Source organism: Numida meleagris, chromosome 4 (genome assembly GCF_002078875.1).
Source record: "Numida meleagris isolate 19003 breed g44 Domestic line chromosome 4, NumMel1.0, whole genome shotgun sequence".
In the NCBI taxonomy this organism is placed as follows: Eukaryota; Metazoa; Chordata; class Aves; order Galliformes; family Numididae; genus Numida; species Numida meleagris.
The window spans coordinates 44,790,608-44,818,320 of NC_034412.1; the positions used below are offsets into that span (position 1 = coordinate 44,790,608).

General features: G+C 43.0%; 2 protein-coding genes across 18 annotated transcripts in view; one reads left to right on the forward strand and one right to left on the reverse strand.

Annotated features, from left to right (window-relative positions):
- Positions 1 to 13,264, forward strand: part of ENPP6 (ectonucleotide pyrophosphatase/phosphodiesterase 6) — a 33,661-nt gene extending 20,397 nt beyond the window's left edge. For both annotated transcript variants that reach the window (XM_021397352.1, XM_021397351.1), the window contains 6 exons: positions 2,072 to 2,183; positions 4,823 to 4,964; positions 6,140 to 6,319; positions 8,656 to 8,793; positions 9,724 to 9,847; positions 10,147 to 13,264. In XM_021397352.1, coding sequence (XP_021253027.1) covers positions 2,072 to 2,183; positions 4,823 to 4,964; positions 6,140 to 6,319; positions 8,656 to 8,793; positions 9,724 to 9,847; positions 10,147 to 10,358 — 908 coding nt within the window. In that variant the 3' untranslated portion in view covers positions 10,359 to 13,264. The remainder of the gene's footprint in view (positions 1 to 2,071; positions 2,184 to 4,822; positions 4,965 to 6,139; positions 6,320 to 8,655; positions 8,794 to 9,723; positions 9,848 to 10,146) is intronic.
- STOX2 (storkhead box 2) overlaps positions 17,999 to 27,713 on the reverse strand; it is a 67,101-nt gene continuing 57,386 nt past the window's right edge. For all 16 annotated transcript variants that reach the window (XM_021397333.1, XM_021397340.1, XM_021397335.1 and 13 more), the window contains one exon: positions 17,999 to 23,546. In XM_021397333.1, the coding sequence (XP_021253008.1) occupies positions 23,351 to 23,546 (196 nt within the window). In that variant the 3' untranslated portion in view covers positions 17,999 to 23,350. The remainder of the gene's footprint in view (positions 23,547 to 27,713) is intronic.

Consider the following 27,713-nt stretch of genomic DNA (forward strand, 5'->3'; position numbering starts at 1 on the left):
GAGCAACTAAAATATTCCAGGTCCCCAAGAGCTTGATGCTGTCAGTTAAAATTATTATGTGAGTAATTCTGGAGAACAATATCTGAGAAAATTATAATCTAATGTCAGAATCTGAAGAGGAAAAGCCAGCCTATGAGTCATTGGTTATGAGCAACCATCCATCTAATCTAAAATTCTAGGCATCAGTTCTCAAGTTAGCTATGACTGCTCTTGTGTTTCCAAGCGTGTCCTTACCAGAATGGCTTTGGATCTAGTCTTTTCCAAGACTCAGTTGTCGGAGAAGAAATTGGCTGTGAAGTTCCAGTTCAGTCATGAAATACTAGGAAGACCAAAGAGGATTACTGCATTGCCTCTAGCATCTGAGGTGCCTAAAAGCTTGTGTTTTGCTGCTGGTAGCACCCAGGACATCATGCAGAAGCGTTTGAGCAACTATGTCTTACACCATTGACTGTGGAAATTTCGTTGACTGTAATCCCATCCAGGCAGATGTCGTACAAGGTGTGCAACCACATTAATTACATGGGCCTGCTGATAGGCATGTACATGGATAGATGCTTAGCCAGAACTGAAGATGTAAAAGATTGGAATGACTGCTGCAGCAGAAGAAACTGAGCTAGAGTTAGATCCTTTAGAAATGAGTCTCCCATCATTTTAGCATGTTAATTGGATGTCTGCCTTCAAACTTATTGGCTGTTTTGTCAGTATTCAAAAGCATCAGATTCCTAAAAGTAGGCTGTCTGTCCAGTCACTAAAGGCCTGTTTTCAGCAAATATTGGCCTAAGTAGGAGAGACATAGCATGAACAGCCTAAACTGAACAAAGCCAAAAGGCATGCTATTTCATCTGTTGCAATACTACATCCCTTGCAATTGCCTGTTGCAACTTGCATTGCAATGCCAGGTCTCTTGGTCAACTTATTTTGCAAGATGTTTTCTTTTCCCTGTATCCCAGTATTGCATCTCAGCAACATGAGCTTCTGCAGGCTGAGGTGCATGACACAGTCAATTTCTCTTTTCTGAGTGTCCCAGTGATCAAACCACTGTGAAATGTCTCTGAGAAGAGCACTGCAATTTGCCCTAGTGCTCTCTTTGGACTTACACCTCCTGTGCAACCTTAATTCCTCCCAGCCAATGTATCAGCTTCTGACAGTCCTTAAGCCTCTCTCTTTCATCCCAAAGGGAAGGCAAAGTGACCTAAATGTAGGCAGATTCAGTGTACCGCTTAGAGTTGCCTTTTTGACCTGACAGTATTGCTGTATACAGAGTACATTTTCCAAAAGATCTATTTTTTCTCTTGTGCCCCAGTAACCTACCAGTAAATACATAGCTCTGATGGGAGCACTCTGGGGTTCTCTAAACATACTTCACATGAATCCAGTGTTTCTGAAAGCACCATTCTTTTAAATATTAATGTTATTCATCAGCACAGGAACTGGAGAGCGAAAGGGCAGAAAACCACAAAAACAAGTTCTTGTGTGTTCGGGGCCATGTTCTCCTGTAGGATTTGTTGCTGCAGATTTCTGGACTGTATTTTGCAAGGAAGGCTGCAAGTTACCAAGAGAGTTAATTGGTTTATACTGTTTCAACAAGATCTCCTGGGAAACAGATTTAATAGTGGAGTGCCAGAATCACATAATAAAATGCAGTTTATAGAGGATATTATGATGTAAGATGCAGTGTGTCTAAGTGGAAAATATTTGCCGACCTTCGAGGGAATGTTATCTAAATCTACTATGTTGGAAGTCTGGAAACAAGGATATGTGGCTGTGTTAAGATGGAAACAACCAAGTGATTTAGGTGGAAATGATGGGCCATGAGAGCATCAGAGTTTTGTGTCTTGGGAAGGTCACACCTTCCTATTAAAGAAGGAAATAAAAGGATCCAATGTTCCATTTGCTACAAGCACTCACCCATCAAACCTCTCTCCCCTTTTCCGTTCCCAACCACAAAGTTTCCAGCATGGAAGGTGTAAGGTAAGTAATGTCACAGGGAATTTACTGTGAACTTGCACCCTACAGTCTGTGGGGTCTGTAATGAAGGTGAGACTGCAGAACTCACATTTTTCATTCGTAGGTTGTGAGGTTGAAATCCTTGGAGTCAGACCAAGTTATTGCCGCGAATACTTCAGTGTCCCAACAGACCAAAACTTTGCGGATGCTATCAGCGATGCTCTCGAGGCTCTCCGGTACGTCATTAAAATTCTGCAGAGGGTCCTTTCCTTTCCTAAGGGTGAATATTTGGGTTTACTATGAGCTCTAGGGCAACTTTCAGGATTAGCTCCCACACAGGAAGATGAGGTTCAAGAGTGGATTATAATACTGTCATAGAAACATGACTGTATACAGGAACAGAGAGCTACATTAAGGTCAGAGGGAAACACATGTTCCTTTTATTGTGAGTAGGTTACAACACAGAGGAGACAACCTGACTTGTTGTTTCAAAGAACTTCAGTATCAGGCTGTGAGAATCTTTTCTCTCACCTGCAATAGCAGACTTTGAAATGCAAAGATTTAGAGAGCGCTCCTAAGAAATTCAGCTTTGGTCCCTTGTTTACAGGACCAATGTTTTGGCTCCTTCTGCATTTTAAAACATCTTAGGCACAATGCTTTTGGATTAGGCATTAATTCTGTGTAAATATGAATACTATGATAATACAGCTCTCAGCTGCTCTTAGGAAAACAGCATGTTCCACACCCAGCTTTCCAGTTGCACCATCTCTTATCCAAAGGTTAACAAGGAAGAATTCCTTGTAGCTTGTGAAATTACATGTGTTGAGACTACACCACCGTGTGTGTAGCCCAAGCCTAACCTTTGCTGCAAATCAGCTTCTTCATTTAAAACCTTGTTGGTTCCGTCATTTATCCAACTGAATCTGAAAAGTCTAGTATGCAGATGCTGAGGGTTACTTGTCCTTGACTGAAAGGCTCCAAAATGATGGGAGAGCTGCTGGAGATGTTGCTCCCAGCTGCAGGCAGGGTCTTGCTGCACAGATGCTCGCAAATTAATGCCATTTACAGCAGAGGGCTTAGAGGGAAGCTGTCTTAGAACATGTGAAAATCCATTTAAAATGTTTCAATAGCTATTTCACCTGGAGTCAAAGCTATTTGCCGCAGCTGGCAGTGGGAAGAGCAGGGACGTGCAAGTGTGGGCAGGGCAGCTCACAAGAGGTGAGAGCTGGCCATTTCAGGAAGAGGGCAAATCCATGTTACCATGTTGTCTGCAGCAAGCGCCAGCTATGGCTTCCCAAAGGGCCAAAATCCTACAGATCCTACTGGAGCTGAGGGGTTTTGTCTCTGAACCATTTCCATTTGCAAATTATCCCCTCTAGAATTTCTGCCTGGATCCCTTTTCTCTCCCTTAAGACCTCCCTTATGTCTTTCCCCCAACTATAATTTCGGGGCTGTAGCCATGAAGATTGTGTGGTGCCTATAAAGTGTGTTGATAAAATAAAACCCTTCTTAGTACAGTCATAGATGCTGTTCAGCTTTTCTTACTAAGTTTTCCTTACCTATTTCTTTTGAAATTTACCAGCAATAGGAGTTGAATTGAAGTTGCATGTACGGTTCAACATTTATCACTACTGTACTGAGCCCTCATTGAGAAATCTCACCATGATCTAAGAAAGGCCATTTGTTTTACTCAATCAAAACTTTTCTTAGTTTTTGTCTAGATCAAAATGGTCTTCTAGTTGCAGTGAGAAGCCAAAGCAGTCTCAGCAGTGAAATAACACAGGCGCTGCTGCAGAAGAAAACTTTTTCAAGAGGTTCAGTAAGGGCATATGCAGCATGGAAGTTACAGGGTTACATTTTAGAAATTAATTTGTGCCTGAGATAGATGGAAAGTAACAATTAAAATGAAATTGAGGGTGGAGAGGGCTGCTTCTTTTGAATGGTTTTAAAACCATGTAGGGTGACTAGCAGAGGCATTCCCACCAAGGCAGAGACATTCACCTGCCTACGGGACTGCATTTCTGAGGCCTTTATCCAACTCCCAAATGCAAATGATAGGTTCTAATTTCATTCATTCAGTCCCTCACCTCCAATTTTTCTCTTTCGTCTCTCTTGTTACCCCAGACTACCAGCATGTCTTTAATAAGAGAAGCCAGACCTGTCAGAATGTCACACAAAATCTTTTTGTAGGGATCTTGATCTGGATCAGGGCATATATTATGGATGGCACACCCTCTCACATATTAAGTACTGTAGGAAAAGACTGTGTTTGAACTTCTTGGGTGTAAATTTGCAATTTTATCCACACAACTGCTCTCAGAAAGCTTTGCAGTGAACCGTACAGTGGTCATGAAAATGTAATTAAGCACTGATGTATGTGCTATCTCTACTAATTGGGCCAAGGGACATTCAGTGCAAAAATGTGTGACCAACCAACCTTGTGCAACTCTGAGATCACCCTGGTTTTTCTCTGTTCATTGATCAGATCCCTGAACAAAAACCCCATCTAAAACCTCACCCCAAATTGCACTATACGGGTTTCTGAAGGGTCATGGAAGAGCCTGTCCCGAGTTGACTTAGGTGGTTTGGAAGACTTCACACAGGGGAAAGCCAGAAGAATCAAACCGTAATTAAAGCCTATTTTACTTGTAGTTCCCACAGCCCTTTCAATAAGGACATTGAGAACAGAAATCAGTATTTTTTCAGGCTCTTTCTTTGTCATTAAATGACAAGTTGCCTTCCTAGTTTGAAGACATAGCAGAGGACTCCAGTGCTCTAAGTGCTGGTGAGGAGAATGATGTTAATTCTGTCAGTAGAGGAAGGCTCCCTAACCACCCCCATGTGCATCATGCTCTCCCTTCCCTCCAACCTCCAGTAATGGCAGTGCTGAAATGGCAGCGGTGTACTACGAGCGCATTGACGTGGAAGGCCACCACTATGGCCCCTGGTCCGAGCAGCGGAAGAGTGCTCTGAAGGAGGTGGACAAAGCCTTGAGCAACATGATTGCACAGATTAAGGTCAGTGGCATTGGAAAACTGAGTTCTGAATGCAATTTGGTTTTCTTTGTGCCACAAGCGTAAGTACCTGCTCTGTAGTAATGACAGTACCAGCACCATGCATGTGTCATCTTAGAGCCCCCAAACTACCATTGTCTCTTCCCCAAATTCATGTTATGTTGCCATTACAACAGGAATTGTTAGAGAAACCTTTTCAAAAATGGTAATTAACTGAGACCATAACACAGCCTTTAAAAAGCTTTGAAAACTGCTCTTTGTGGCACTGTGAAGAGCCTGTTTAATACCTGTTAATTGGATGCATTGGCTGTAAACTTCTATCTCCTCTGAAGGAGAGGCTATTAGTGCCATGTGGAAGGTAAGACACCATTACCCTGATTCATATTTTCGTAGATGGTGATATAATCCTCCTAGTAGATTGTTACCCCAATAGCCCCAGAAAGCCATAAACCAATCTACGTGTAGCTGTTTATAACTCATGTTGCTGGCTGGAATTTATAGTGGACGAGTGAGTCAAAACAGCTCATTTTGTAAGGTTTATGAAATCAGATGATTAACTTTTATGGTAGTTTTTATGGTACCAATCAGAACTCTGTACATGAAGCTTTGCTTTAAAAAAGTGCTATCCAAATTATTTTGTGGTGAGAAAAGGAACATATCAAGCTTCTGGGTAAATGTCAATTCTATGAATATTTCTGCTCTCTTTTCACAATGAGAAGTACACATTAGAGTTCTCTGTGCTTCAGTGAAGAGAGGGATATATTTTTCCATTTTCACTAAATCGTGAAAGCTGTAATGCCAAGTGTATTTAGAAGAGGAAGTGAGGAAGACCTTTGCTGTGACAAAGTTGCCCTTCCCCAGCCATTTTGACCTATAGACAATGAATAGCTGGATAAAATCCTGTCTAAGACTAACTGGGTCAACAATTTCTGGGGGCTGGGATGTAGAATCTGGCTATTTGGTGGGGTGTTAATCCCTTAGGCTCTCAGGGCAGCATGCAAGAGTGGACAGCCGCTGATATTGGTGGTGGCCAAGTTCACTGCAGGATATTTTTGGCCATGCTACTTCTGGTGGACTTCCACTAAAATCAAAGGAGGTCAAATGGGATTTAAAATTTACCAGTGGGCCCAGACAGTATAAAGACCAGCCATAATGGCTGTTGTGCATTCACTTCACAGAACAAGGGCCTTCAGCATGATGTCAATGTCCTCCTCTTCTCTGATCACGGAATGACAGACATCTCTTGGACAGACAAAGTGATTGAGCTGAAAAACTACATCAATATGAGTGATACAATACAAATGAAGGACCGAGGTCCTGTTGTGAGCCTTTGGCCAGTTCCAGAGAAGCACACGGAGGTATGTGCAGCTTGTTGGTACTGATTTATTTTATTTCATATTTCCTTGGTTCTTATGACGTTTGTTTCTTTAGTATGAATGTAACATCCAAATTCCATCCTCAGAAATGTGTAAGAATCAGCCTGTGCCTCTTCTCCACAGCCACTTTGATCCTGGGACTTTACACTCTTGTAACAAAGGCTGCTGAAGGGAATTTGCACCAGGCAAATTAAAAGCATAATCTTCCACTATTGTTTGGCACAGACATGAGCTTTCAAACCTCACCACCATTTGCTTCTGATAAATAACTAGAAGATTTTTTTCAAAATTTTATATATGTTTTAGTCAATTTACTGACTCAGTAGCTGGGATTTGCAAAAGATCTGGAAGAGGTCTGGCATTTTTATTCCAGTGAACACGCTTAGAGATTGAGGAATCAGCTCAAATAGACCAGAATTACCAAAAAAAAAAAAAAAGGCCCATTTTTACAATATTCTCTTTGAAGAGTTTTGATGAATAAGCATGTTGGATTAAATCCATCATAAAAGCACAAGGCTAGAACTACAGGATGTTGAGGGGCAAATTAAAACAATACAGAAAGAAATATGGAAACCACTTGAAAAGAATGAAAATGCAATGTCAGTAACTAATACACTTGTGAGTTATAGCAGAACCAGAAACTAGTGCTTGAGAAGTCATTATTGCTGTCCTCAGAATGTAGACAAATGGATGTACAAGCAGGGAATCCTCACTCCATGTGAAAAATGTTGCTTTCTATAATATATTCTAGCAAATTCCAGTGCATTGTCAGTCATGCAATTTGTTGAAGAGAACATTTGCCAATTTTTGCACCCAAAGAGGCTCTCCAGGATTTGTACAGCTGGGATATTGAGAACATTTTAAATTAGCACCAGGACTGACAGTTTTCTTAGAGGCATGTGTAAGTCTATTGCTTAAAGTTCCTGCATGGGATTACAGCATTGATAAATGCCTTCCTCTGCCTTACCTCAGCAATCTCTAGTTTTGTAGGCAAGACCTTCAAACAAGGACAAGTGTAGGCTGCAACTTCACAGAGAAATGGGGTTTCATCCAACAAAGCTCTTTAAGCACATACTTCTCTTAAGTAGCCTAATATCCCCAAGGAGAGTAAAATACGGTTCTTTATGTCATGGTTTTGTTTTCTTCTTCCTTAATTTCTTCTTAGGCCTTCTGACTGGAGTGCTGCCACTTCAGGCAAAATTAAGTTGATTTTCAGTTTCCCAAGAGCCATATTCCACAATTTTAATTCACTTTAAAGTGAATTAGATTGCATCATAACCTAGTGATATTACAGTTAAGAGTTATGTCACTCTGAATCACCAGAAGTCCCGGTGAGACAACAGGAGCACTCTCTAGTCCAAGCCATGGTGAGAGGGTCCGGCTGAGGCCCAACTTCCCAACCACTTATAGGGTGAGGAGTTTCAGCCTTGGGTGGATGTCTGAAGCACCCCAGTTAGACAGTACAAATCTCCTGCATGTGTATAAATGCATCACATATGCTGGACAGAATTCACTAAAAGGCTAGTGAACTTTTTGTGCTAGTTGAATTGAGCTATTTGTTCCTGAAGATTAGTTGTATTTAAGCAGAAAAGTGACATATGCTCTGGAGCCTACAGTAGACATCTTCCCTTCTCCCAGAAGGGAGATGGTGCCTGAACCTCTTCAGATATTTTAAATATTTTTCTGAATAATTGAGATTTTAACCATTTTTGTGTTATTTTATTCCAGACAGTGTGATTAATAGACCACTTGCACATCATTGTGCAGCTTTAAGGCTGCAGGCACTGACTGATAAATCTCACTCATCCTTGTAAAGCAATAACTAAGCACTATCAATCTCTTTGATAGGGATTGAGTGGTTGTGTAAGAAACACAAAGTGTTTTGATAGGAATTGTTCACTGCGGCAGACTGGGCCAAAGAGAATATCCCTTTTCCTTATCTGTACCCAGTCCGCATTGAGCCTTCAAGCATTTCTCTTCACCATTTAGCTTATGGTTTCCCTTGATGGTTTGGTTTTCTCTAATCTGTCTCTGTAGGTTTATGTACTCACATGCATACATTTGTGAGTGCGTGTATTGTAAGTACGCATAATGACCTGTTTTTCTGTGTGCTTATGATCCAAGACTTGAGAACCCTGAAAAACCTATAAGGAGATTTTGCATAGCCATCACCTTTGGACTTGAAAAGTTCAGTCTGAATGTGCTGATGATTAAGGGGGGATTGGCCATTTAAAAAAAATCAGGTGTTTCTATGGACCCATAGGTGTGCATATGCTCTTTATAGCCGTATGATGTGTTAAGCTTTGTTTTCTTTGCAGATATATGAAAAATTGAAAGCTGCGGAACACATGGATGTTTACAACATACAGGATATTCCAGAGAGGTTTTTCTACAAAAAAGGAAGATTTGTCTCTCCTCTAACTCTTGTGGCTGAGAAGGGATGGTTCATAGTAGAGGTAAAGCAGAGAAGCAAAATAGTTAGATGTCAGTGTGAAAAGGTGCCATACATGAACACAGTAAGAAGAACATATCAGGGGAGATTCAGGTTGGATGTTAGGGAAAATCTTCTTTTCTGAAAGAGTGTTCAGGCACTGGAACAGGCTGCCCAGGGAGGTGGTGGAATCACTGTCACTGGAGGTGTTCAAGAAACATTTAGTTGTTACACTAAGGGACACGGTTTAGTGGGAAATATTGGTAATAGGTGGACGGTCAGACTAGATGATCTTGGAGGTCTTTTCCACCAAGAGTGGAAATCACCACTACCGAAGTGGTGATTCTATGATCCTATGATCATTTTTTTGCTGGACATTGAGTCAAAGTATTACATCATTTACTCATGCTGACAGCAATGCTCACATCAAATATTGCTGTGAACGTAAAAAAGCCTAAGGGCATGACAGCTATGCTGAAGCTAGACAAAGTTAAATTGTTAAGATGGGTCCTTAAAATAGACTTTCCCATTTCCCATAATTTGCCATTATGGTTGTGTTGATTTACTCCTTTTCCTCCTGCCAATTCATCTGCCAGTTCTGCTCTTGCCAGATGTGAAAAGATTGTTCCCATTAATTAAGATCTTGAGATCTTACTACTGCTCCCTGCAGCTCTACTTCCACTACTTTTTATTCCACTGGCCTTCCCACTCACCAGGCTGTCCCAAAAATGCCACATTTCTCCCAAGCCCTCTGGCCACAAAAAGGGTCAGATTGTGGGTTATCTAGAGATATCTAGTGTGCACGTGGCAATTCTGAGAGCTTGTTAATCAGATAATTAATTAGACTCGTACATAAAGAGATTTGCATACCAATGTATTACTATACATTAATAAGAATAATAACAACAATAATTTTGTATTTGTATTGCTAACATGTTCTGCTGCTGTTTCCCAGAGCAGGGACAAGCTGCCCTTCTGGGAGAATGGCACAGGGAAGAGAGAGGCCTGGCAGAACGGCTGGCATGGCTACGACAATGAGCTGATGGAGATGAGGGGCATCTTCCTCGCGTATGGGCCAGGTACCATGCCATCATCCCCATCCCCGCCAGGGACATGGCTGGGGCTGCCCCAACTGGGCGTCCCGCTGAGCAAATGGATAGTGAATGAAAACATCGAAAACGTTTTTGCCGGGCTATACTGCCAATTATATAGATTGTAATTATAAAATATAACAATAGAAATGGTAGTCCATATTACATTTAGCATCCCAGCCTCTTGGCTCAGCCCCAAGAAGGGCAGAAGAGCCTTTGCCCCGCATTTCAGCAGCAGAACCCACAGCTGCACCCGCTGATGCCTCTCTCTGCTGCTCTTCCTGCAGATTTCAGATCCAACTACCGCGCGCCTCCCATCAGGTCCGTGGATATTTACAACGTCATGTGCAGCCTGGCAGGAGTGCAGCCACTGCCAAACAATGGCTCCTGGTCCAGGGTGGAATGCATGCTGAAGAACACGGCTGTCCGCGTGCCACTCTGCACACGGAGCAGCTGTGTGCTGGCACTGACTCTGCTCTCGTTCTTCTGGGTACTGTGATTCCCCAAACAATGTCAGTCAGTGTTGCCAGCAACTTGATTCTTCTTTTTTTTTTTTCTTCTTCTTCCTTTTTTTTTTCCCCCTGAAATTCTTCATTTGAATAATAGCTTCCTTACTAGCGTGCTGTCCCCATCCATCTGCTGTGCTGCACCAGGCATGAATCTGACCCATCCGGCTTTTACACCAGTTGTAACGCAGAGCCAGGTTGTGTGCTGCTCTAAACACAGCCAGAAAAGCCGGTGTTGCTGCTCTGAATTTACAGCACTGGTGATGGGAGCAGGATTCAGACCAGCTATCAGCAACATTTTCTGGTGGGTGTGTATGGACACTCCTGGACATCAGACTCATCTTACCCTGCATGTTTAATGGAGAGGCTGACCCCGGCTGCAGGTAGTAGGAAGCTCAGGGCTAGAGACAGACGTCCGTGCATTAATCTGCACTCTTTCTGGTTTGTTCTTTACCTCCAGCAGACCCCCACCTTCTCCTCACAATGCCAGCCAGGCCCAGTCTAAACAGATCAAAGAGCCATGCTCTTTGCTGAGCTAAGTGCCAACAAAGGTGGATCAGGAGGAGAGCAGTGTGAGAGCATCTTACCTCTCTTAGCTTTTCCTTCTTCACTTTCCCCTGAAGTGAGCCCTGGCACTGCATGCCCACAGGACAGGGATTGCATCAGGGAGTGCAGCTGGAGCAGGGGATGGAGAGGGAGAAAAGTGATGGAAATCCTCCACATCAAAAAGAGGAAGAACTTGAAATGGCACCTGGACACATAGCGTTCAAGGAGAAAGTACCGTGAGGAAGCCTGCCACTTAGCAGCCTCTCTATTTTCTTTGGTGAAGATGATATCCACTTGCTTAGATGTTGTTTTTTTTTTTTTCTTCAACCCTATTGTGTGTCTGAAGATTTTTTACACCTAGTGCTTTTCTACCAGCTCCTGCTCTCCGCCATTAAAGCACTGTGGTGGGCTGCACACTCCCCTGCTATTTTTCTTTAGAGGTGGTGTTCTGCATCAGGGAGAGGGGTTTATGCAGATGCATCTCTTCCCATCTCTCCCTCAATTAATCCTGGCTACTATTCCTACCTGGGATTACCAAGCCCAAAGAAAGTTGTAACGGTCAAGTTAAATACAGCAGGAGAGCATGGGGCTGCTCTCAGAGGTAGTGCACCTGAAGGGCAAGTAAAATGGATGATGTAATCCTGAAAACATCAACACAGCAGGTGCAGTAAATCCCTTGAAAAAACAGCTTGCGCCTGCTCTTTCACTCCAGTGCAGCCATGGATCTACCCTGGGGCAGTGCTCAGCACAGGGCTGGCAGCAAACCCAGCAGCACAGCTCTGTGAGCTCAGAAGATTAAAGCCACCGAATTGTTAAATCGTCCACTTGTCACAGCCCTCGGTGTTAAACATGGGATGTATTCATACCACGATGGGTCATTAGAGAGGTGGTCTTTTCGCATCATTAAATTTCTGCTGTGAAATTAGCCACTCTAGAACAGAGCCGCGAGGGTCTGACCCTGAAAAGTGTCCTTTCCTCCTTGGGAGGCTGTGGTCTTCCGCAGTGTCCTTAGACGGGCTCAGTGCTTCTCTGAAATACCTCTGAACCAAGAGATTTCAATGAAAAACTGCCTTGGGATTTAGATCTCTCCTTGTGCAAAATAGACCTCTAAGGCTTGTTATTCATATGGATCCAGAGTCAAGCACCATTCTGGTACAGTGAGTTTAAGGGTGAATGATTACACTATGAAAAAAAAAAGCACAACAAATTAAACTTGACAAAAGACTTCTGTAATAGCTATAAAGATTTATGTAATGTGTTTTTTAAAGCTCAAGTGAACCATCAAATCAATTGGGAAAAAAAAGGGAGAAAATCAGTCTTTGTTATTAGACTGTTGAGTATAAAAGGCAATTTAGTGCTTTCTAAGCATTTGCAGTAGCTGTAAAACAAGCATCCAGTGTTCAGAGTTCCCTGTTGCTCTTTAATGAACCAGGCTCAATGAATTCACTGGAGCACATTTTTAAAGTGAGAAAATGATCAGCACACACAAGATAACCAAACGACAGAATGGGAAAGTTCTGCTGGAAAACCAACAGGATACATACAGCGCATGCGAATCCTTTCAGTCTGCAGTTTTGACTCCTGCGATAAAAATAGTCCAATATCCTCTTACAGAAAAACACAGCAATATTCTGATACTCCGTTATCCAAGTGTGAATAAGAAATAAGGGCAGGTCCATTGCGCTGTCCCAGGGATGGGCTGTGACACATGAAACCAATACTGTGAGTACTTTGTGTAACTCTCATTTGTCCCAGTGGCCATACGTGGTGTCTGTCCATCATGCAAACAGTGCAGAATAAATATCCTAACTGTAGCATGAGGTGTTTGACCTTAATGCAAGGGTTGTGTATACGGCAGTACACCTCAAAATATACTTGATCTGTAACAGAGAAATTGGGTGACAGACCTACTAGAAGCTCATTAGCTTCAGGAGTACTACGGTTGGTTATACTGGAGAAGCGTGTCTTTCTTCCTCCAAAATTTTGTATCTCTGAATCAGTTCACATTCTCATTCAGTGTCTTTAGCCTATTTTTCTGTACACTATGCAACTGAGGCGGGTGTATTTCTGAATGGTGTTTTTGTACAACGACTGATTGTGAATGAGTGAATAACTCTAAGAATGCTCTTATAAAAAATACGCATCTTTTTGTAAATACTGTAAGATTTTTGAAAAAAGAAACAACCTTAACACCTTGCCTTTCTTGTTTGATTGCTGCATCAATGTGTGATAAGCAGTGTTTGAAGCTTTTGCTGATTAATCATCAGAAAGATGAATGATAACATTGTTTAGAAATGGCAAAGTTGTCAGCATTTGAATTAGGGACATTAAATACATCTCATGAGCTACTGTAGCTTGTATGTTCAGTCCTTTTTTTCTAGACACATGTCAATATTTAACCTTTTGAACAGGTGTGGGTTTTTTTCACCATTTCTTGTGTCAGTTTACCTGCACTAACAACAGTGAGAGCGTTCATATCTTTTGCATGCCACTGCTGTATGTCCTCTGGCCTTCTTGGCGCCTGCATCCCCTCCTCCATCTTTGGGACATGAGCACTCCTTAATTCTCAAGCTTTGTACGTATGTGTATAGCTGTAAAGCCGTTTCCATGGTCCCTCCTGGTGTCCTGGCTGCTGGGGAAGCTTTGCTGGCTGGGCCTGCAGAACAGCACCTGTGTGCAAGTGGAAGAAACGTATCAGCGTTGATTAGGAATAAATAACAGCAGTTAGCGTGGTTTTGTTTAGCTTGGGACGCTTCAGCAGCTTGAGGAGAGGAAAAGGAGGCCCAGAAACGGCGAGGGGAAACGGGAACCTCCCTGTTTGCTGCTTTTATTGCTTTGTTTTTCCGTTTCTGTACAAGCAGCCAGAAATGCCGAGAGCGCAAACGCCGCAGACCCTGCAACGGACACGCACCGCCCCGGCATCCATTACTGGGCTCGGCGCGCCCCCTGCTGGCCAGGCGGGCCCGCTCCCGGGCTCCCTCCGCCCGCCGTGGTGCCCGAGCCCTGCCCGGGGCAGGGCCTGCCCTCCGTAGAACAGGTTGCTCGGAGCGAATCCCTCACGTCTCATACAGCCGTGGTTACACACCAAGTGGGAAGAAGAAATGCAAGGCGCACCACCAGGAAGATATTAAACGGCGGAGATGTGAGGAGCTACCCAGCAAAACACAGACTGCTTCGCTCAGGCACTGCTGGATACAGCCTGCAAGGACCCAGCAATTAATCACAGGTTTGGAGAAACGCAACACAGTCATAAAGGCTGAATTTTAAATGCTCCCTTCTCCAGTTTGGACAGTGACAAATGAGGGGCTGTAGAAAAGCAGGTGTGGCTCTTGAGGAAGTCCTCAGAGGGCAATTAAAATGGGAAAGCAGCTGGTAAGTGTGCAGATGTGACAGCTACGGCTTAAAAAATTAATACAAAGGAGGAAGATGGATGAATTAACGGTGTAGGAGCTGAGGCGAATGAAACAGCTCCTGATTTCCAAAGGGGAGGCTCATGCCATGGAAGATAAGATGCCTGGTTGTGCAGGCCAGTACAGAGGCCAGCCCAGGAAAACTATGACAGCCCCATGTCCTCGCTGTCCTCAGGGGCTGCCCTCGGGTGGGCTCAGAGCAAAGCCCCTGATGAAAGACCCACACGCCCCACAGCATCCCCCATGTGACAGCTGGAGCCAATGGCAAGGACGGCTCTGAAGGTTTCCTCGGCACCCTGCAATGGGAAGGGCAGGGGCAGCATTCACTGTTCCTGAGTGGGAGCTAGGGCTGCCTAAAGCCAACCAGCTGGCCGGGTTGTATGGGCGGTTCTTGTGGTTTCCAGCTAGCCTGTGGTCTCCAGTGCTTGCTGTTCTGGACCTTTGTCCCATTGAAAAATCATACAATAATTCAGACGCAAGTCAAATTAGGAAGGATTCATAATTTACCATTGGGATTATCACTTAGGAGTTCTCAACAATTGTACAGATAGTGCCACGAAAATAAAATATGAATGAGTAACATTTGAAGGATTTCGTATGCCTGTGCAGCAAAATGTCAGCCTCACAGATCTCCCATTGCCGAGAGGGGCACGTGGCAGCATTTGCTCCTTGCTTCCCCACGTCCTTCCTGCAATCTGTTATGTCTGCAGATCGCTGCCTCATGCAGACATCTGGGATGCATCACACGCCTTCTCTTCCTGGAGAGAAGAGATGATTTTTTTGGACACAAAGTAAGCGCAGAGGCACTCCGCATCCTCTGAAAGGGAACATACAGCAAGTTGCTGCACGTACAATGGGAACTGGGAGAAAGGACAGAGGAGGTTTTGTTCCAAGGCGAACGTGAGAGCCTTGTGGTGTTCAGAACTTTCCTGAGTGGAAACCTCCTATGCGCATGGAAGGGGGAAGGCTGTTGATGGGCTGAGATAAGCAATTTCATCTTGTGTTTGTTTTAGAGGGCAGCCTGAGCAGGGGGGAATACTGCCAGCAGTGTGCGGATTTTGCTGCTTTGCAGGCAGGGGCTGCTTCCCAGCTGTGGGGCAAAGTGCAGCAGGGGGTGCTGCGGGCCAGGGCTCAGCCAGCAGCGAGGGCCCAGGCAGGAGGGAGCTGCTGGCAGCGCTCCTGCCACGTGGGACCCTTCCAGCTCTCCCCCTAAAACCATAGAGTCATTAAGGTTGGAAAAGGCCACTAAGATAATCTAGCCCAGCCCCAGCCTGTCCCACCATGCCCACTAACCATGACCCCCAGTGCCACATCTCCACGATTCTTGAACACCTCCAGTGATGGTGACTCCACCACCTCCTTGGGCAGCCTGTGCCAGTGCCCAACCACTCTGAAATTTTTCCTAAAATGTGGAAGCTTTGTAAAACTATTGTTTGCCATCCTGTAAGGCTTGAGTTTTATAATTTTTTCTTATTTCTGCCATCAAAAGTAAGAAGGATTTTCATTTTATATTCAAACACTTCCCTGCACACTGTGATTTGGTGGAACTGTTATCTGCTGTATGGCACTGGAGCATGAGAAATACGGGCACTGCGTGTTGGATTATAGCTGATAATAAAAAAATAACGGGAGAGCAGTCTGCCTCTAAGGAGGACCAATAAATACATCAGCTACCTGAGGTGTGAAAGCTCTCGAGCTTCCTTGTAATGAACAAATAATAAATCTCTAGGGCCCACTGGAGACTACTTAGAAATAAAACACCACAGTTGGAGGAAAAATGGCTTTCTTCAGAAGTAGGTGAGGAAGAGAAGATGATGGAAAGCAAAGGCTGAATGTGCTGGGGCAGCCCCCAGGGCCGAGCATGGAGGAAGGCTGTGTGGAGGCTGGCAACAACACACACCCGGGTCCTTTGTAGGCTGGAGAGGGAGATTGGCCTGAAGTTAGGTAACAGGGCCGTCAGGTGCATGGTAGATTGCACAACCCCACGAGACCGCCATGCTCCATTATCACCGCTTGCCATTCCCAGCACCAGTGCCCTGCCCAGGAGCTGAGGGACTTTCTGGGTCTCCTCTTGTGTGCATGGGACAGCCCTGGCCATGCTGAGATGGGAGATCTTAGTTCCCTTTGTCAAGCTGCAGATGGTCTGCATGTGATGCATACGTGAAGGACTGCTCTGCACCATGCCACCATACATGCGGATGAAATCAAGGTCTCAACCATCAGCTTCTTGCAGTTTTGGGTAAAATGTCTCACTGCTCCTTTAGAAGAAGGAAAAAATGCAGCTATTTCACTGAGAAGCCGTGCCAGGGCCATGTCTCAGCTCAGGGTCACGGCTGGCCTGGTAACAAGCATCTGAAAGTCATCATCAGCTTGTGTCCAGGGGAAGCATGGGGAGCTGTGGCAGCTGGATGCTGAATAGGGCTTTTCTGGCAAGTTCACGCTGGGAACAAGCCAGAGGCAAGCACTAAACTGGACACAGGAGAGCTTCTCCCTGCATGGCCTCCCTGTGCTGGGCCAGCGGCTGGGGCCTGCTGGAGGGCAGCAGGAGGAGGATGGAGCACAGCTGAGGCAGCAAGGGGCCGGTCCCATGGCTGCAGGGGGGCATCCCAAATGCTAAGCTCAGCAGTGTCCCAGCCTGTCTGTGGGCCGCTCTACATTGTCACCTCCAGAAGGACAGGCTTCTTCCTAGAGCACAGACATGCACGTGCCAGCTGATTTATTTACTGTGCTTGTTTTCAAATATCTGCCAGCATAGGGCTAGGTCTTCTGTGCTTATCAGGATGAGAGTTGAGGAAAAAGATTCAAAAAAATGTACTTGGGATTTCCTGCTCCCAGACCCCATTTGTCACTCCAGTGACAGCAGGGCTAAAAATACTCTTTTCAGCATGGGGACTTGGAGGCTGGAAGGAAGCAGCTCACCAGCACGAGCTCAGCCCTCCCAACACAAAGCCAGTGGTATTTCTGGAATCGTTTTTCTCAGCTTGTAGCTAGAGCCTTGCTTCACGCTGGAAGATAAACGAGAGCTGGGGCTTCAGTGTCGGTTGAGGTTTGGGGACTCCTTCCTGAATCCTCACAATGCAGAGATGTTGGGCAGGAAAGCACAGTTAAAAACAGAAGCAGAGTCAAAAGGAGAGCAGAACAGAAGAGATGAAGAGCGGGGGCAAACCTCCACCCAGTGTTTTTTAAAGCCATCAACCTGGAGTGGCATGGTTGGAAGGGAAGTGCTGACAGGAGCTCATTTTCTTCTCTAAGGTCTTTAAATGAGCAGGGAGAGTGAAAAGAGAAAGGAATGAAAAAGGGAGGAAAAGGTTCGATAGGAATAGGATGACATTTTAAGCAGTGGCAAAGTCCTGGAGCCTGAACCTCTCCAAAACCTCTTGGCTGGGCATCAGGATGCACATGAGACCTTCCACCACTTCCCCAGCCCTGCACTTTCCCCCTTCCCAATGGGGTTCTCGAATGCAGCCAGTTTCCTCCCTCGCACTCTCACAGCCCTCCAGGGAGGCACACACGGGCACAGCACGCACTCGGTTTTTCTGAGACTGACGATTTGTAACGCAAGGTTTCCTAAATGAGGGAGAGAACGGTGCATTAAATGGAAACGGTCTTCTCTGAAATGGAAAGCGTTTTCTCTAAAAGCCACCGACGGGTACAAGAAATCCACTTAAAACATGAAATAACCAAATGTTATTTAATATCTTAAAAAGTAACACAATCCAAAATGGATATTTCACACAACACTACATAAACAACATGAACACAATATTACCATATGGAGGGACTTTCAAATATAGACTTACAAAAATCCCTGTCCTTTTTTCCTTTAAATTATTATACTAAGCATGACAAGTTATCATCATTTACAATATGGTACACTGACACAATAAAAACCATGTTACAAATGTGCTGTTATAAATCAGTAACGTTAGGGAAGACATTTCATGAACCGTAATTATTTCATATGAAATACTATACAATATAAACAGAACATCCATCTTGGATGACCTTTACAGCAACCAGAGACCAAGTAATTTTTAATTTTTTTTTTTTTCAGTGCAAACACATTTATACAAGGCAGTCTTGGCTGCAAAACTCCCTTCTAACATACAGTAAGTCCCACTTGCATTTATTAACTCATTTAGACCTAATGCAACAGCCACATTCAGTCACTCACAGGAAGTTACCTGCAGAATTACCATCCCTTTCAGCGCACGTCTCCTCCACACACCAAGGCAACCCCTATGCCAGCTCGCCCCACAGCCGGGCCGGGCACGGGGTTGCTGCCCTCCGCCAGGGATCTCTTCCACCTCCGGGCGTGCGCGTGCGGCCTTCTGCTCCTTCTCTGCCTTTAGCGTCTTGGGGGGAGGAATACGGAAATCCTCAGCTCAGATCTGAGCTTCAATGGAGTTAGCGAGCAATTCCACTCTCTGTGAGAGGGGGGAAGTGGGGAGTGACCGCCAGATTTACACCGTGGGGCTGCAACCAACGCTCGGAGCCGCTACGAGAAGCGCGAGTCCCGGATTCCTCTAGCACCAGCCTGGCTTTAGTTGGGTCCTGCGTGCCACGCAGCACTCTGATGCAGTATCCATGTACTTTATTTACGTTGGGGGGAACGCTTTAGATATATACTTTGTTTTCTTTTAAAGAATTATGTAAAAAATAGAACTTTTCTCTCTTAATACTGTACAGTTTCTTCAGAAGAGCAAAGAGAATTGTAAACTGTGCGGGTGACACCAGATCAGGAGTGCTATTTGCTTCCTCAGCACAACTTGAACAACTGTGTTTAGGAAAAGCTCTGGGAAATGTATTCGAAAAACAAATTTTTAATTAAAAAAATTGTTCCTAGAACCTCTGCTGGCAGTACTTGTGTGACTGGAATCTGTTTGGCACCGCTTGTCTGAGAGTCCCTGCAGGACCGCAGAGTAGCTCCTCTCTTAAACCGACCGCGTGAAAACTTCAGAGTATCAACACTTTGGTTAACTATTGAACTTACTTGAATGACTTTTGAAGAGAATGAAAGAAACTGCTTTATAACTTTGTCCACAGATTACAGCCTTTCTTTGCTTTCTTTTTTTTTGGCATGCCCTGACATGAGACAGGGACGGTGCCAACCGCCTGCCTGCCCCGGCTGTACCGCACAGAGGGCTCCAGGGCCAGAAGGCGTGATCTGGGTGCAAAGCATGACCTCGGCTTCCTCATTTTCTGCTATAAGAACGACTGCTCTGGCAAGCACTAGGCCGTGGTTTTCATTAAAATATTTGTTTCCTGATACATTTTAAAGTTGAGAGAGCATCGCTGCTTGTTTTATGGACGTTTTACAATGATGCATGGAGTCAAATGGATGACTTCTCATGATTTTTAACTGAACCACTTTAACAGCTAAATTAGCTCCGCTGATGATTGTATATTAACTTGCATCGGGATAATAGTACTAGGTTTGCTGAAAGAGGTGTTCATAAATCGGGGCTTGTATATAGATATGATCTGTTTAAGTTCAGCTGCCACTTTCTTCCTTTGGTTTTTGGAAAATCTTTCTTTTTCCCTCCTGAAAGGTGGCTTGTTGCAACTGACTACTTTTCAAAGGCCAGCTTCATTTTTCTTGGAAACTCGCCCACGTTCTTTGAACAATAGGCGCGTACCTTGAGCAGGGTCCCTAACGCTGCTCCCAGCAAAGTCAATTAAAAGCTGCTGATCATTTCTACAAGAGTGAGTGGTTCTGATGTACTTACTCCAGAAACCAGAGTGTATCGCTGAAGGAAGAGCCATTCTAACCCTTGTCAGCTCTGAGAAACCACGACCTGACCTGTTGGCAAAAATGGAGGCAGAATAGGGCCCAGCGTATTTGCAGGCTGCCAAGAAAATACCCAGAGCATCTTCCCTTAAACCCCACACCGTCAATCGTATTTCACAGACTGTAGATGCTCCTAATTTGCTCAGTTACATATACATTTTCAAGTTCTACCAGGCAGAAATTGTAGCAGTAACTGGGGAGAGGACGGGAGGGTTCAGCCTCCCTTTTCACCGTTATCCCAATTATGCAGCCTTGTCAAAGTCCTACGTGACTCATCTGAAAGACAGATTTTTAATATTGTAAAAGGAAATCGTGGCAATGGAAACACGATGACTTCATACGCAAGCACTGACACACAAGAGAACGCCATGAGCTAATGCTTCAAAGTTTTTAACCTTGCTTTGTACAATACGCTTTTATGTTGCTGCATTTCATCAAATTCATGGAGGTAGTTATATGTGTAAAAAAAATTACCATAAAAGTAACATGTTGTATTATAATAATACATATTCAGTGTGCAAAATGCCGACAGATTTGTGTTGACCCTTTACAGCTGAACACAACACAGATTCAACCTAATCTAACTCTGTAAACCTTTAAATCGATACATTAGAAGAATGATAGATAAGCAACCATGTAATACAAGGCTATGATTTCATCAAAGGATTAGGGTGACATAAAGCACTCAAGCTCCACTCTCGTGGTTTTGTTACCAGAACCTCAAGATGGAATTTCCTTATATTCCACTGTTGATTTTTAAAGAAAAAAAAAAAAAAAAAAAAAAAAAAAGGAATTCAAGATTAGAACGTTTCTATTTGAAACTTCTGTTTACATTCCATATTCCAAGAGTCACATTAATATTGGTACAATGCCACGTCAACATTAATATGACATTTATGTTGTCTGCTGGTCTCTGGGAACCTTAGGAAACTACATACTACACAGTTTGTAGGTAAGTATTGTCATATTTTGTTGGAATTATGTCTTCTGTACAACCAGCTGCCTGCGTAAGTTCCGATTAGTTTATGACAAACGTTTCTCCAAAAGGTGAAATTTATTTTTGCTCTTCACATTCTAATACTGCCATTAGTACTTCAGATCATCGGCTGTAATTATTTTTTTTTTTTAAGTTTTGACATTTTTATTTACTGAATGGATACATACTACTGATGTCAGAGCTTGTCTCAGAAAACAAAATCACAGTCAGCCACTGCATAGTATATGACAACTCCCCACAAAAACTCCGACTCTACAGTTCGCATGGAGTAAGCCCGGCTGGAGTTACATACTGAATAATAAGATGCATCATGCAAAGCGCTGTATGGTCATTAGAGCACATCTTGGAAGGTATGATAAGGCAGAAGGCTAAAGGCCAAGTGACTTTGATAACCAACCAAAAGCACAATAATTTCCTTCACGTGCACCGAAAGGTCTTATTGCTCCTATGAAATGGAATTTGTACATTGAAACCAAGGAAAGCAGACCTGTGCATTTACTGGGTACTAGAGATGTTCTTGACAGAATTAGAAACTGATTGTGTCCAGTTAGAAAGCCGGCTGATAAGTAAATGAACTATATCCAACTGCGTAACGTAAGGCTGAACCTTGAATGAAGACTTCTGATGAGAATATAGAACATGAGTGAAGCTCAAATGACTTTGCGTACAGAGTAATACGTGTCACCAGAACCTGATGAAAATACTGGCTTTTAGTATGTACAGTTGGTTTTAATACCTGTGTACTACAGGAGCTAGACAGTGGAAATGTCCCTTTTCTATTCAACAGTTTGGACTGCTGAACGTTTTAATATCTTTGCTATTCTTCCACCAATTTGTCTGTTCTGATAAAAAACGAAGACAAAACTACTTTTGAAGTCAGTTTGTTGCACTACCAGGTTGCATGAGGAACAGAGCAGAATGTGACCCTACACCTCAAAATTATTCTTGAAGTTCAACTATCCTTAGAAGTTACTCTGCAGTAATTAGCGTGGTATGAATTACTCTGGAGTAACAGTTTAGAGGAGAGCAATTAGGATAAACCATACCTACAGGATTCAGATTTCTAGTGCCCACCATACGGACACATTTAATTTCTAGAAACTAAACATGTCCATAAAATGCTAAATTGCAAATAACATCCACTGAATAAAAAGGCCAGAAGTTTATAATTCTCTAAATTTTGTTCTCTGATAATCACTACACTGTATGCTATTTTTAATAGCCTAATTTAGGCACTCTATTTAATAAGCTACATAAAATAGATTTATGTCCTTCCACTAGAAAGAAATCAGTTCTTCAGGCCATACTTGTCATTTATATCATAAAGAATATTTTTGTTCAATGAAATTAGATTTTTTCTGGTTCCTGCATTAATGGCAAGTTGCAATACCAGAAGTGACACAAGAATCAGATTATCTTTTTAAATCACTTGATGTACACCGAAGATATTTGCTATATTTTGTGTCACTCTGTGTTGCGGCTCTACGGCAGTTATAACTTTCCCTTCCCTCCCCATTCCCCCCTCTACGCAAAGGCCTACCTCCCCATTTGTGACTGTGGAAGGTCACGTAGTGAGCTTCAGTACATAAACATCTCTCACACTTTTGAAACACAAAAGGGAAAGCCATCTCCCTCCCCACCCTCCGCACTCTAAAAAAAGAACCTCTTCTTATTCACTTCAACAGGTATTTGCAAAATTGTGTCACAAAAACGCACAGTGAAAATGACTGACTGGTATTAATAACTCACAGACAGAGCCGAGGTCATCACTCGTCACGTTTGGCATCGTTTTTCCTCGCGGTGATCCTGGCTGGTTACTTTCAGCACTGGCTCAATTTTTGAAGGAAACCAACTCTGCAGCAGAGTTTAGCTTCTGACCAGGGGCATCACACATCTGTGGCATTTTTTTTAAATGAAGTTGGCAACTGCATGGACATTGAAAATGCAGATTACACTTACAGTGTCTAGACTTTCATATATGTGCTCAGTTACAATTAAGTGAAGCAAAAAGTGTACATATTATCCCTACTGCTATTCTGTTGCTACAGAGCCGCAAATGTGAAAAGCAATACCTCGAAAGAAAGATTTATTTGTTGCCCCTAGTCTACATAGCAGCACAGTTTAAGTAAACACTAAAACTGTGGTTGAGATGCTTTTTCTCCCCAAAGATGTAAACATCAGTCCCAGTGTCGTAAACTTTGCTGTACGGGATAAGACAGAAATTCTGAGGCAGGATGACTATCAGACACTAGTGACAGAAGCTTGCAGGCAGTTAGCTGGTTTCTGCAGTTTCTCAGCTTCGCTTGTTGGCGGGTCTGCGGTGGCTCGGAAGCTGAACGCTGGGCCCGCACCGCCGTGCGCAGGGCTCAGAGCAGGGTTCTGACGTCTGTTGCTTTCAACAATGCTCGAAGTGTTGGATGCCAGGCTCTCACGAGTACTAGAACGGAAAAGAAATATATATACGCACTCACATATGACATGCCGATATATCTATCGACCAGACAGGAAAGGAGAATAGAGTGTTTTATAATAGGCTTCCTGTGTTTGTATGTAATGTCACATCAATAAACCATCTGATTTTGATGGTTCACATATGTTTCTCCAGAATGGGCTCCAGCAGTACTCAGCAGTCACCGTGCTGTAACACGGGGACAGCACTAAGCAGAGCTGGAGCTGCCACACGGGGTCTGAAAACCAAAACACTATCAAGTATCTGGATTTTTTCTCAAGGACATACCTTCTATTTTGCACGTGGAACACAATAATTTTCTTTCCTGGCTGGTGCATTTTTGTACTAAGTAACTTCATCAAATGAACTATGTGATTAGGTAGAGCTATGAGAGTATCTATGCAACACAACTTGCTTTGTTGTCTCCTACCTATATCTTTCACGGATTTCTTTTTTAACTCAAAATGCTTCTTTACATGAAACATATAATGCTTTTGAATGCAACGCTTGAATCGTGCCTCACAGCTGAGACAACTGCAGCTCACAAGATGCTAGCAAATCAGAACTGCCACAATCATTCCCTGAGCGAGGAGCACTTGTTATCTCACTTAGATAATGGACTGAGTTCCTTTAGTTCTAACACACCGTTTGTCCACGGGAGTGACAGCACACTTAGCACTTTCAAAGACTATGCCTCTTAACAATACATCTAACCAGGAGTGCAGAAGAGCCTATATTTTAGCCCACAGCTTAAAAAAACTCATCTGTATGCTAAAGCTAGTTTTCAGCACTACCACTCTTTTTGTTCTCTTTCCACTCTTAATCTCTAAATCATGTTTTTCCATGCAGAGAGAGATTTGGTTTTCAAATAGTTATGTGGATCCTGGTTATGTATTTTTCATCTATAGCCCTGCTTCTTTGCAAAATGACATCACAACTTGCTAAGGACAAGTTTCCCAAGTACATTTAGATGACTGACTTAGGTGTTAAATGGACACTAAAACCAGATATACTAAGGACAGTGGGAGAAATGTGTCAGTGCATGATACAGGGAGAAGAAGAAATGTCTCGTTTAGCTGTAGTGCTAAATTTAGCTGTAAGTCATCTTAAACTGACTGCAACTAGAATGATGCTTTTAGAGAAGCTCTAGTCAATCTTTTAAAATCAATCAAAATGGTTCTGATCATCTGCCAATTTCTGCCTTGTTGTAAGCAGTTCCAAACAACTACGACGTGTGATGCGTGCACTGAGCTGCAGTGACTTAAGGCATGCTTCTGGGCTTCGATTCCTCTCCTTTTGCTTACAAACAAGAGGAGATGCAATCTTTACTTTTCAGAGATCATTCAGTATTGAATCATTCTTTATGGGGCCACCAATTCCACATTTTCAAACAATTTCAATTCCAATGTTACAAACTGACCATTAAAACATCTATAGGTAACGACTGCAGTGAGTTCTGCATGCAGAGTAATGCCAAAATTAGCTCCTTCCTTAGGTGACAAAAGAACAGCAGTATTATATAAGCTCTAAAAATAAAGCAGTAGAATGAATACGGTGAGCTAGTGGATGGCATACATCACCTGTATAAATGCATTGAACAAAATACTGAGTGGTCATCCTCCAAACGATGATGTCTTGATGAAATTCATACACGAAACACTTTTGAAGTCAAATGACCATTGCAAATCTCATGAAGCACCCAAATCTCGCTAAATACTCTTTTTCTTTCACAGTGTAAAACTGGTAACTCTGACTCTCCAGGCAACGCTGCGTGACCAAACAGCACCACAGCCTGACAGGCACAACCCAGAGCTGCACATCAGCGGAGGCCTGGAGTATACTTGAGAGATATCACCAGATGCAGGTCCTGGTTTTATCCTCTTCCTGAGGCATCTGCTAATGGATGCTGTCAGAGCTAGGTGAATCTTACCAGATGGATGCTGGACAGTATTTTTACATTTCCTGGAGAAGGGCTGTGGAGTACATTTCTTGTTATAAGGTAGGCAAGTAATAACATACTGGTAATTATAGCCAGAGGGTCCAATTCACCCTCAGCTTCATTTATTTTTATAGAGTTAAATCAAGGAGTGACCAAAAGCAAGCAAAAGCATCCAATTTAATCATCTTGATGCAGAACTCATGACTTGGATATTTAAAAGCCTTCAAAATATCCGGACTATACGCTGGCCTTACAAAACAAATACACAGAAAAAAAAATCCCTACAGAATGTTTTTGTTTTATTTTAAATGTAAAAGCTTACTTTCTGTGGCCTTGCAAAAAAAAAATCGTAACAAATAAACAGAAAAATTAAAAAGGGGTATGCAGAACATGATCATTATTAAAAGCTGCTTATCTGTTTCCCTTTTAATCTTAATGAAGCAGTACAGCTGAATCCAGTATGCTCACAACGTTCTGTTCTCTTCCATCTAAGTTTAAGTTGAACATCAACAGAAGTTTTAGCTTTTATGTAAATAATTAGGGAAGAAAATGCCTGACTTCGCATTAACCAGAAACGCAAGCTTATACTCAAGTTAGCATGCATCTAGCAAAATTAAGAACTGATTTTTATCCAGTCGACATCCTGTCCTAGAGATGAAACACACTCTGCAGAGTAGGGTAGGCTGGGCAAGCAGTAACAAACATTATATACTCCCCTGCAAAAACTGACTGCCAATATAGAACTTCAACTTAAAGAGATTACATTTTAAAATCAACAGTGCAAAGAGCCTCATACAGCAGCTGTATGCGACAAAGATGCCAAGCATCTGCAGAGCAGTAACAGCAGCAAAATCAAAACCTTCTTGTATTCTTTTCTTTTAAAGTTAGATTCAGTGCAAATGTGATGAGTTTACTCAAATTACTTCTAAATTTTTTTTACTTAGGAAAAATCATACGTATGTAAAAGTCTGCTCCGGTAGTTTGATGTTTGCTGTGTGCTGCAGCAGGCCCAGCAATTCCTGCCTTGTCACTAACATCAAGCAGGAGTAACCATCAAATCCAAAGGAATTTATTTCAGAATGACATGAGTTTAACTGAAAAGGAAAGTTAGTCCTGCATGTAGAAGCAGGAAACCCTTCATGTGCCTTTCTGTGAGCCTTTGCAGCAGATTTTTAATACTATATAATTTTGAGGAATAAGAATACTTTTAACAGTTAAAAGAAAACAACAATTTTCTTTTCCCTAATACAAATCCAGTCTTGGAGGTTTTATTTTTAAACACAGGCAATAAATAATTTAAGCCTAAGTAAGACACTATCGGAGAACAAGCATTGTAAATTATTTCTGTGCATTTAGAGTCATTGTTCTGAACTCTGATGGGTTGCTGTCCAGGGCAAACAAAACCAGGCAAGCTCCATTCCAGCAGGGACCTAGGATTGCTAAAGTCCAGAGGGAGAAGGAAGAAGGCTCAAGTGAAGGATTCTTAACCTGGAAATGAGCTTGTCAGATCTTCAGGGTAAGAAACACACCAGGAACTCTCTCCTCCCCATGCCTGTGAGACTCCAGGTGCACCGAGACTTCTGTGGTATCTGCAATCCCTGGGATGGAAATGACTAACCCTTGCCACCACACACAAATGTCTTGGCTCTTCTCCCAAGCATCCTAGGCAAGACACCTCTCTCTGCTTGTGCAGTACTGGGTCACCTCTGAAGGTCAGATATCCTGAGCCCTTTCAGCAGTGTGGAGGAAGCAGCTGTTCCAGACTCACTGGTTTGGAATGGTAATAGATATACTTCCAAAAATTTTGAAGAGAGCAAACAAAAAAGCCAAAACCCAGAACAATCATTGTATTTTTTTTTTTTTGTCTGAGCCAAAGATCACGGCATCTAGTTATGTCTAGTCTTCCAATTAGCCTTGATGAGAAAAAGAAGGGGTGAGTATGCAGGAGCTCATCCCTTCTACTCTAAATGCAAACACAAGTTTAAAACAGAAAAAAAAGGATACAGGGAGGTTTTTCAGCAAAGGAAAAATGGGAAAATGATGTAATACAGAGTTAGTACCACAAACAGTCACTGGCTGCTTACAGTATGGGAAAAACCATACATCCGAATATCAGACTCCAGAGCTGTAGAAAACACTGAGAGTGAGCACACTTGTTTAATATGGCCCTACATTCTGTCACCAATACAATACACACAAATAACTAAAAATTGAAC